Source organism: Zea mays, chromosome 2, assembly GCF_902167145.1.
Source record: "Zea mays cultivar B73 chromosome 2, Zm-B73-REFERENCE-NAM-5.0, whole genome shotgun sequence".
Classification (NCBI taxonomy): Eukaryota; Viridiplantae; Streptophyta; class Magnoliopsida; order Poales; family Poaceae; genus Zea; species Zea mays.
The window spans coordinates 204,176,336-204,187,906 of NC_050097.1; the positions used below are offsets into that span (position 1 = coordinate 204,176,336).

The 11,571-nt window shown below is 42.3% G+C and overlaps 1 protein-coding gene across 1 annotated transcript; it reads right to left on the reverse strand.

Annotated features, from left to right (window-relative positions):
• Window positions 1-98: 98 nt before the first annotated feature.
• On the reverse strand, window positions 99-11,503 carry LOC109944383 (uncharacterized). Its single transcript, XM_020549126.2, has 16 exons — window positions 11,341-11,503; window positions 11,244-11,259; window positions 10,939-11,162; window positions 10,550-10,628; window positions 8,925-10,340; window positions 8,756-8,849; window positions 8,536-8,629; window positions 8,232-8,432; window positions 3,619-3,663; window positions 3,488-3,538; window positions 3,299-3,405; window positions 2,676-2,724; window positions 2,271-2,330; window positions 840-912; window positions 614-699; window positions 99-522 (listed from the first exon to the last, which is right to left on the reverse strand). The coding sequence occupies exons 3-16, from the start codon at window positions 11,119-11,121 to the stop codon at window positions 334-336; spliced, it is 2,727 nt and encodes a 908-aa protein (XP_020404715.2). The 5' UTR covers window positions 11,122-11,162; window positions 11,244-11,259; window positions 11,341-11,503; the 3' UTR covers window positions 99-333.
• Window positions 11,504-11,571: the final 68 nt, after the last annotated feature.

The following is an 11,571-nucleotide window of genomic DNA, read 5'->3' on the forward strand; positions in this document are numbered from 1 at the left end:
GGGTTTCTAGTCGGTTATGTGACATAGCAACATCATAAAGCCTGCTTAAACTTGCTCGAATGTATCACACCCATCTCAACTTCAGCTAATCACATTGGCACGGTTGAATTGAATTTTACATAGATTTTCATGGCAACCAGAATGTACAAACTTTACAACATGCCGTGGAAAACCCCGCTCGCCTGTCAGGTGACGGTGATGGGCGCCGTTTTACCTCTTTGTCATGAATGAATATCTAGTATATGTACAATTATAGAGCACACTGAGATTTCACTCGCTTCTCTACAAACTATACGAAACACACACCCTTTTATCTGATTCAAACCACTATGGCTACAGGCCTCGGCGTAGCTTTCTCAGTCGTTCGAGGCGCATGTGAGCACGCTCAAGGCTGGGCTCATGGTGCCCCAAGCCGTGCCAGGTCTCTGCCTTCCTTCCACTCAGCATTTGGAGCCTCGCCAGCTCATCGTGGAGGGATGCGATGTTCAAGATGGGGACAGTGGTTGGGCGACCATGAGCACACTGCAAGAGCAAAGACGGTAAAGCTTATCTCCATCTCTGTAACACAGAGTAACAGCAGAGGCAAGGACCAACGATTCAACAATCTTCTTACCTGGAAGCATAGAGATGTTGCTTTCAGTTCTTCAATAATCAGACAGCACTCAGATGGTAGCAAGGGGTCGCCAAACATGATCGCTCCTACAGTAAGCCACCAAGAAGCATCATAAAGCAATGTTTTATCGAAGCGAAAATATACAGAAATGCTTGCACCATGGACAATTAGAGAGAGAGAGAGAGAGAGAGAGGGGGGGGGGGGGGGGGGGGTGATAAGTAGTAACCTCTGCATGCTTTGAAGTTCAGAATACGGAGAACTGCTGGGGGCATATCTGACGATCCATCAGTCTCGTCAAGCTGGAAGAAACAGTAACAGGTACCATGACTAGAGGTAAATGAACTCTAACAAAATCTTCAAATACAACCTTTTTAATCGAAGGAGAGCTGTGTATCATTATATTATATAACTAGAAAAGATAAAGAACCCTGAATAAACCACACATATAGGAATGTACAGTACATGCTCGCCCGTGACAATTATAGAAACAAACACCACAAAAACTGCTAACTGCTAACCACTACCCATCGGAGACTAGGGCTGTCAAGAGGTAAAGCCCCGGAGTCCCAGCATATTCAGAGGTACAGCTCAACAGCAGATAGCAGCAAGGCTCCGGTGTCGCTAAGCTAGGTGCCAAGCCATTAAAGACACACTAGTCAGTTGCTCGTTCATTACCATGATTTTTATATATTATATGAGTAGGATCTGTTTTTTTCTCTCGAATCATGATCGAGAACTGTGTGTCATTTCATGAAGAGGAAAAAACCGAGTACAGCTCGAGGAAAGTATCCTCAAATACCATGCAGACTCAGAAATAAAAAATAAAATAACAACAGAACAACCCAATACAGACTCAGAAAATAAATAAAATAAAATAACAACAGAACAACCCAGATACAAGTCTAGCTGAGGGGACACCTAGGGGGCAAGACTACTAAGGAGCTCCTGCAGCCCCGAGGCCCCAGCTAAACACCACATATATCTGACCGAGGTCCAAGCCAAACACGATATAAATCCGGAGTCTAACTGTTGCCCCAAGTCTAGCCGAGTAGCCTTTGTTTTAATAAGGCATAAAAATATGGGTGGGTGTGAATGTGGAGCCAATAACAAAGGTTCAAATCCAGATTTATGCACAATTTTACTCTATTTATGCATTAAATGGGAAGTGTGACGCGGGACAACAGTTAAAACTTGTGCTTTATATTGCAGAGAAATTATTAGTATACACATAATTACAATATCAATCCTTTATACAATACAAATGAGTACAAGGTGCATTTGTTAGCAGATGGTAGCTTTGTGCGTAACAAACTAGATCACTAGGGTCCAAATCTCCATCCCACATATTTTTTTGCACGGGAATTTTTCTTGGTGCGTGAGGCAGAATGGGGACGATTTTTCTGGGCAGACGCCTCGCGCGCGCGAGGTGGGATGGGCCAGAGCACGCAGGGGAGAGTTTCGGAGGCGGGCAAACGCGCACAACGAAACTCACACTTAAATATAGTAGAGATTGGTTCCAATGTTTCCAAAGAGTACATACTCCACATAGCATTTTCATTCCAGAAGTATTGAGATTCTCGTAGAACTTTTTGTGCAAGTGGACGTGAATATTCTAGTAAAAAGTATAAGTTGTATATCATAAGATGGTGGCAGTTACCTGCCAAATAAACTCCATGAGATCTTTCCCAGTCAATTTGACACCGAAAATACATGGAACCTGTGTAGCATAGAAGCACATCACAGTTTTTATCTCTGCAAATATTTGGCATATTACAGATCAGGGTTAACCTTTTCAACTCGTTCTTGCCAGTAGTCTATGCATAATTTATGGATACTAAATAAGTTGCAGTGGGTTTTATAGTCTATTTGTCACTATAAAACATACAAAGATAATAAATAGAAATACAAATCTATAGACCATCATGTTGAGCAGATTAGGGAAAATCATGCACATAAACTGATAATAGACAGAAAAGTCACCATGTCCAGCAGATTAAGCAAAATATATACAATCAGCAATTTCAAACATGTTGAATGGTAGAGACAGAAGGGTGTTCCTTACAGCAACAAGAGTGACAAGACGGACTTGTCTCTTCAGAATGTTCATGTTCCTAAAACATACAAAATAAATGATCAAATGATAGTAGTATATTTGATCTATATAGATGAGGTGAATGACTTCCGCACTTAAAGAATAGTCAGAGAATGATGAAGCAATCCATAATAATGAAAAAAGAGAAACAAGTTAAACAATAAAGGAGGAAATAGTTTTTTTGGATCAATGGGAAGACAGAAACTTAAGTTTAAGGTAGAGACTAGAGAGGACACCAATCAGTGTACAACCACACCTTTCACCAACCGAGCTAAGCTAAATTCCTTCCACTAACAAGACAAACTTAACACTTCATTCAAGAAATTCTTCAGGCAAGTTATATACCATGTGAACAAATCATTCTCAGGTACTGTTAACATTGATGGACTAGCAAAACTTAAAAGAACAGGAAGTCCTAGATTTTTTTTAGAAAAAAGGATTTGGAATGTCTTAATAAAGGACACAGCTTGCCTTCAAAGAGAAAAAAGGACAATCATAACACATGCAAAACCTCATTAATAGAGCCCCCAAAGAAAATAAAAAAAGTCCCCCAAAAACCACTTGTTATGTTAGTCAAGCACGGAAGCACCTACTTTTTGAATGATTCAGATGAATTGCTCCCGCCGCTGATGATCCAGCCCCATTTCTGAATCTGCTCAGCATACTTCTGGAACAGTTGAAACCCAGTCTCAGGGAGAGACTGAAAAAAAAATTGGGGTGAATAAAATATTGAGTGCCGCATATTAGTATTGAAATAAGTTCATGAATGTTATACCACATACCAATTCCTCCTCAGAGTCCAAGTAACTAACTCCATGTCCTTCTGATAAAACCTGCAGATCACATCAGTGCATGAGTATGAAAAGGGTAAACAATGTTGAATAGCTGTTCTGGTCAATGTACTATCAACAACCTTGCTACGGAGCTCCTCTAAACGTATCCTTTCATCAGCTGCATGCTGTACACAACAGTAAAAAGGACATAACTTGTTAAATCTTTTTTGAAAATAAAACTATTTCATCAGAATTTCATATTTAGAAACTATTGTGCACTTAAAGATATCAAAATGCTAAGTATTTCCCTATAAATAGTTAAAACTGTTGAGAATTGCACTATATTTAATATGAGGGCACTAAGTCCAAATATATACACCAATACAAGATAGTTTAGAGCAAAGACTATATATATGAGACCGAATATAGAAAGGACACATGCCTAGCATAGACGTCTAACAAGGGCTCTATATATGAGATCAAATATAATAAGGACACATGCATTGACATCTAACACCCCCTCAAACTCAAGATTTGTGCATTCGTGAAGAAATCGGCCAACAAAAGCTCTAAAGACACATAGCAAAAATCAATCATATCATCTTGAATATGTGCACGCGTGTAAGATCATACTTGACTAGATCACGAACAATACTAATAGCACATGTACTGTCAGATAAAAGAGGAGTTGGCTTAAACAGAAACACCAAAATACTCAAGCAATCACCATAAGTAACCTACGTAGCCACAAGAGCCATAGCATGCAACTCAGCCTCTACACTCGAATGAGAAAATGTGACCCACTTCTTAGTCTTTCAAGCAATGAGAGAACCACCAAGAAAACGCCATTAGACAGAAAGGGATCGATGATCAGAGGAATCACTAGCCCAGATAGCATTACAATAAACCAGAAGTTGTAAAGAGTGAAAAGAAAAAGTGTCTAGATATAGTCTGTAACACCCCAAAACTCTATTTTGGGATTTAGAAAAAAAATTCTCCATTTTTTTTAATTAAAATGTCTGTTGACAAGGATTGTCTTACCTTTAAAACTATTTTCCTAAAATAGTTAACCGGTCATATTAAATTTTGGATAGTTCAAATTTAGGTTTGAATTTTAAACTGAAGATAAAATTTGAAACTCAAAAATGGAAAACAGAAAATAAATAGAAAGATCCTCCAAAATTTATTTGAAATAATTATTCTTTTCTGAATCATATATTTAGAAGCATTTATCTAAATGAATAGAATAATAAATAAATAAAGTGAAAACCTGCATGGCATGCTAGATTTTTGATTGTTGCATTTAGCAGAGTTTGAAATTTAGCAGAGTTTGAAATCTGAATCTGGTTTGAATTGAGTTTGACATTTGAAATTGAAATGGAAAAGAAAACAACAACACAATATCTCTCAGCCCCTTTCTTTTCCTTGCCCAGTCCTACTCCATTCCCTGGTCGTGGCCCATCCCTTCTCTCCTCGCACGGCCCACGCTTCTTGTTTCACTGACTCACGGGGCTGCGCCTCAGCTGCTCGTTCACCACCCGCGAGTTAGCCACACCCGCGCTCACCGTAGAGGCAGGCACTAATGAGTGGGACCGCTGAGACAAATGTGTCTTCCTTCTCGCGACCGACAGAAGCGGGCCCAGACATTTGAGATTGGGTATTCAAAAGTTTAAAAGATTAAAGAAATTAGTGCTTTAACGCTATTTTGTGTAATACATTATTGATAAATTACTACAGATCACCAAAAACTTGGGTATTCAATGAATACCCATGAAATCCCCCTGGGCCCGCCCCTGGCGACCGAGACAGATGCGTTCACCTAGGACTCGGCTGAACCCTCCCCGCACAAGACTCTACCCCGCTCGCGCCTCACACGGCTCTGTCGATCTCGCCTGCGCCTCGCGCGGCTCCATCGACCTCGCTTGCCACGCACGACCCCACGCCGTCCACCGAGGCGACCTCGTCACGCTTCGCAGATCCCGTTCACGTCTACCAACGGCGTGGTCAGGCCAATGCATCGACTGCCTCTAGCATCGATCCACCGGTGTATAACCCTATTGCCCTCCACCGGCACCCCGAACACGTCCACCCGATGGTTACCCAGCGAACCGATGGTGTCCTTTAGCATGTCGACCGCCACGCGCCATGGAGTACGAGGCCTTACAGGCAAACCACACCTAGGACCTAGTGCCACACCCTTCTGGGGCCAATGTGGTCATACGGAAATGTATCTTCAAGCAGAAGCTGAAGGCGGATGGCTCCTCGGACCGATACAAGACTCGTTGGGTCCTGCGGGGCTTCACCCAACGTCCCAGGGTGGACTATAACGAGACCTTTAGCCCCGTGGTGAAGCCTACTACCATCCGGACTGTTCTAACTCTAGCTCTCTCATGAGCCTGGACAGTACATCAACTTGACTTCAAGAACGCTTTCATCCATGGCACTCTAATGAAGACAATGTATTGCACTCAGTCGGTCGATTTTGTGGAGCCGGCTCACCCCGACATGGTCTACAACCTCAACCAGTCCCTCTACGGCCTCAAGTAGACTACCCGAGCTTGGTACTATCGCTTCCGTCATGGCCTAGATACGGCGTACCTCCTCCTCTACCTCGACATCGTCCTCACGACCTCCTCCTTTGAACTCCTGAGGCGCATCATCTCCTCGCTCTAGCAGGAGTTTGTGATGAAGGACCTAGGTGAGCTGTACCACAACCACTTCCTAAGGATCATCGTGGAGCGCCGGTCCCAGGGCTTGTTTCTCCACCAGCACCAGTACATTGTTGACATCCTCGAGCGTGCTGACATGGCCGACTCTAAACCTTGCACGACTCTGGTAGACACTCAGGGCAAGGCCTCCTTCGATGACAGCCCCCCAGTGGTCGATCCCACCGGCTACTGGAGTCTTGCCGGGGCCCTGCAGTACCTCATCTTCACCCGGCCCGACATCGCCTACGTCGTCCAGCACATGTGCCTCCATATACACGCCCCGTGAGAACCACATCTCACCGCTATGAAGCGGATCGTGCGGTATCTCCAGGGCACCATCGACTTCGACCTCCTTTGACGATTTGCGACCACCAACCTCGTCTACACCGACGTCGACTAGGTCGACTGCCCTGACATGCACCGATCCACCTCAGGCTACGCTGTGTTCCTCGGCGACAGCCTTGTCTCGTGGTCCTCGAAGCGGCAGCAGGTCGTTTACCACTCCAGCGTCGAGGCCAAGTACCGCGTTGTGGCTAACGGCGTAGCCGAGGCGGCGTGGCTTCGTCAGCTGCTTCAGGAGCTCCACAGTATGCTGACACAACGCACTCTTGTCTATTGCGACAACATCAGCGTCGTGTACCTCTCCACCAACCCCGTCCAGCACCAGCGCACGAAACATGTCGAGCTTGACCTCCACTTCGTCCGCGAGCGTGTCGCCATTGGAGATGTGAGAGTTCTTCATGTCACGACTACTTCTCAGTTCGCAGACGTATTCACCAAGGGCCTCCCTATGATGGTGTTTGAGGAGTTTCGGTCCAGTCTCAACACCTTCGTGGCTAGAGTTTCGACTGGGGGGGGGGGGGTAGATGTGCCAAGTACAATATGCGGGTGTTGTCTTTGTAACGGGCCTAGGCCCAACTACCTCTATTATTAATTCATCTCCCAATCCTGGTTAGGTTTAGGGTTTCTCTCATTCTAACAGTCCAAATACATCCAAGATCTTCTTGATCGTTCTGGAGTTATTGATATACGCACCGCTGTGACACCGATGGATATTCCCTTGCAACTTCGTTCGACTGATGGGGCACCTCTAGAGGATTCATCTCACTATCGACATATTGTGGGCAGTCTTGTTCACTAACAATCACCAGACCTGATATTGCTCATGGTGTTCATATTTTGAGTCAGTTGTATCTGCCCCGACCTCAGTTCATTATGGTCATTTACTTAGTGTGATGCGATATTTACGAAGGACAAGATCAAGATGTTTACTTTATGTTGATAGCCCTCTACAGCTTCATGCTTACTCTAATGCCACTTGGGCTAGTGATCCCGCTGAACGACGTTCTATTACTGGTTAGTGTATTCTTCTTGGATCTTCTCCTATTGCATGGAAATCCAAGAAGCAAAGAACCATCTGTCGATCTAGTAATGAAGCAGAAATTATTTGGCTGTGATGGCTATTGGCAGATCTTGGTGTCTCTTGTGACACTCCACCTCTTTTATGTGATAACATGGGTGCTATATAGATTTCCCAGAATCCTGTCAAGCATGAACTTACTAAACATATTGGTGTTGATGCATCATCCACTCGGTCTCATTGTCATCAAAAGACTATTGATCTTCAATATGTGCCTTCAGAATCTCAATTAGCTGATTTCTTCACCAAAGCCCAAAGCAAAGCACAACATCACTTTCACTTGATCAAACTCAACGCTTCAGATCTCCCACTTCCACCTTGAGTTTGAGGGGGTGTTAAGGCCCATTAAGCCCATCCTATTACTAAGGACTGCTGGCCTCTATATATACTATAGTCCCTACGACCAAATGATATTCATCTCTTAGTTTAAGGTTAGTAACACCCTGCAAATATGGAGAGGCTGCAACATGATGACTAAGTGAGACAGCTGTCACCATTGCACTAGACCTGCCTTATTCCAAAAAATAACAGGAATATATAATATGCTAGACAATGTTTTCAAAGCCCTAAAAAATTACGGTATCAATTATGAACCTGGTCCCTTGCTAAATGAGAAAACTTGAACCTGATCGACAAGGAGGATAGTTTCCCCAGATATGACGGGAATAAATTTCTTGTCCAGCTGCAACAAAACCCTTGCCTCCTCAAAGCAGTTCTTGTCAACGCATTCAGGAATTAGCGAGCTACAAGAGAGATGTAAGGCCCCAGAAGAAATGCTAAGTATATCATCATAGCATCCAAAAGGACCATGTGGCAAGTTCAAAGCCTACAAAGGGAGGTAAACCACTAAGAAGATAACAAGACGCATAGTAACAAGGACGTATGGAATTTCTCTATGTTAGTATCCCAAACTCAAATGCATGCTTAACTGTATGCTGGACAGGGTCATCTTGCCATTTAGTTATTTGAGCAGTGGAGTCCTCGATCTCATCAGAACATGCAACTTCAGACATTTTCACAGAACTGTTCAAGTATTGAAGGTAACGGGCTTACAAAGATATTTTCCCAAATGAGTGTATAGTAACGAGCTTAGAAAGATATGTTCAAGTATTGAATGTATATCCAGGAAACTAGGCAAGATGAGTATACCTAAAATTTAGGTCTGGAAATTCACTGCTATCAGTCTCAGGAATAGGCTGGGTTGAACTAATACATGGGATATCCACAGGTCCAGGTGCATTGTCTGAATTTGATTAGAAATGTGTAATGTTAGTTCTTATAAAAAAGCAATTCAAAAAGGGCCAAAGTTTGGATATACCTTCCGGGTTATTGACGCAGATATCTTTATCGCTATCTGTGCTTGGTTTGCTCAGTGGCACATTTAATCTAGAGAATTTCAGTTTCCCTCTATAAAATGGTGGAGCAGAATGACTTCTAAATCTACTACACTTCGAAGTCCTGAGTCTCTGATTTAGTCCAGAGTTGTGTTGATTCAACAGATCTTGAGTAAACAGGTTGTCATTTGCAATATTCAAAGAAGGAACATTCAAATGACAACCATTATCACCTGCTGTCTCAGGAGAAATATTGACTGACAACCTCATGTCAAATTTTGATTTCCAAGTTGTCAGGTCTTCTTCAAAACCAAGCTGGTCGGTTGAACCACACTTATCATTGAAGTAATTAAGCGACTGTATTTCATTGTTAAAGTTATCAAAATTTTTAGTTCCTTCAAATATAATAGATGAATCATTGCTAAATCTAACATTGCTGTCAATGTTTTCATAGTTCCAAGAACGAAAGCATTTATCTGATGTCCTGTTAAGGGTGTGCAAGGTCCTTGGATGACTGCAAGGTGTATCAGCCAACAAGGATGGGTGAGAAAAATGATTTAAAGTATCCTTGAAGGACGACCTATCTATCAAGTCACTGTTCCATAGAGCATGAATATCAGGGAAATTCATCTGGTTAATAGCATCAGCCTCTAGCCCTTCAACACATCCAGCTGCAGTCCCCAACTTCTTACTGGTGCTGGACTTTCTCAAAACTCGACAGGTGCCCTTGGAAGTGCTACCACCATCATGATAAAATCCATTATCGAGTAAGCAATCCCCATTTAACTTTTCAAACTTGTCATATAATCCATCCCAGCCTGAGGTTTGTGCCTTCAAGTTGGTTTTATTTTGCACAAAATCGGGTGTCATTCCATTTGGCTTATTGAGAGCCCTGAAGCAAGATTCTGGTATTTCAACTTCTGGACCAATCAGCTCAGTCTCTTGTTCGTGAGCAAAATAACCTTCAGTTGGCACATCTTCCAGCATTACAAGATTACCAGAATATGCATACTCATGGAATATACCTTCAGTCCTTTGCCTTTTCCAACAAGTTGGGTTAACACTTGAGATATCATCATTTAAATGGGAAGGGCCATCGTCTAACCACTTATAACTGCCATTTTCAGGATAATGCATTTGCTTATACCCTAACTTGTAATCAATACTGGCAACATTGTCATCCGGGCGGCATGAATTAGTGATCCTTCCAGAGAAACAGACATTCTGAATGGATGGCTCCATAACAAAAGAAAAGCAGTGTGAATTTCTTGTTGCTCTTGTGGAACTCATATCACTGTTGGTGTCTTTGACTGCATTCGTCTGCTGAGTGCTTTCGAAGTGAGCATACTCTTTTTCGTTCTGCACATTATGATCCTTCAGGAGGCCCTTATTCAATTTCACTGCAATAGCACCGTATGAGAAAAGCTAACAGATAAAAAGATACAAAACTGAAGTCTGTTCAACAAATCACCAACCATGATTTTTCTGAGGCACATGGGTACAATCAGCACAAACTCCATTTGCCAAGAAAAGGTTATAATGCATTCACACCAATAAATGTTCGTTTCACAAGACATAAGCAAAGAACATTGAGGTCACATTATCTAACCTTTTGGTGATTGCAGTTGATGCTTCTTCCAGTAGTTTGTGACAGATTGCTCAAAGAAAAGCAAGACAGTTCGCCAATCCTAGAAGTGGAAAAAACAACAGAGAATAATTAGCCAGCTACAGGGAGTAAACCATTAAGAGAAGAAACATTGTAATGCCATGTTTCCAAATGGGCACAAAGAAATTTTGCCTAAGACACAGTCCTACCCAAACAGGAACATTAGCTACATTTTTTAACAACAAAAAAATAGAAACCGACAAGAGAACCACCTATTTTAATAATTAGGAGAAGCTCTGGGTTGTAGAAGAGGTGGCTAAACTAAGCATTAGATACAAATGAAGCTTACTATAAACAAGGAAAGTCAAAATCATAGAACTTTAGTGAATCACCTTGAATTCCACAATGGTTTTTGTAGGCTCAAAATGTAGATCGTAGGTGGATCTAGGGCAGTAAAAGTTTAGTATAAAAGCAGGGTAGATATCAGCCTTCTGCCTCTTCCTGCTCTGAACATCAATTTCTGCATACCCCCTTGTAATGGGAGATCGAAAACTAGATGCCAGATTATTAAGCATATTATGAATTGGGTTCCTATTCACAAATCTTGAGTTGATATCTTTGAAAAGTCAAGGATGTCTCCAAGAATTTGAAGATAGCAAATAGCAAGTATATAACAGTGGGTTGGCGAGGAGGATACACAAGTATTGGGCATCCTGAAAAGGAGAATTGAACTAGCTGAAAACACATCATCAAACTTTAGCTTCAACAGGAAATAGCTTAAACAACGATTTTACCTTCGTACAAAACACATCTGCAGGCCCAGATATGTGACCTGAAAGAGTCCAGACCTGGTCAGAGGCAGTTATCTCATGGAGACATCTGGAGATATCATCCCCAAAAGTTTTTGATATAAGAGGCAAAGGGGATGAAGAAATTTCTGTGTATAGCAGCTCATCTTCGCTGCGTTAATGAAACAGGCATGTCAATATGTGACATAAAAGTAAATCTGTGGATGAATAAGCGCA

Excerpts from the sequence above, each read along its gene's own strand:
- LOC109944383 (XM_020549126.2), bottom strand. The coding sequence starts at position 11,121 with ATGCTTAATAATCTGGCATCTAGTTTTCGATCTCCCATTACAAGGGGG. Across the intron at positions 2,331-2,675 it reads GTCTTGTCACTCTTGTTGCT|GTTCCATGTATTTTCGGTGT; the intron begins GTAAGGAACACC and ends TATGCTACACAG. Across the intron at positions 523-613 it reads CAACATCTCTATGCTTCCAG|TGTGCTCATGGTCGCCCAAC; the intron begins GTAAGAAGATTG and ends TTGCTCTTGCAG.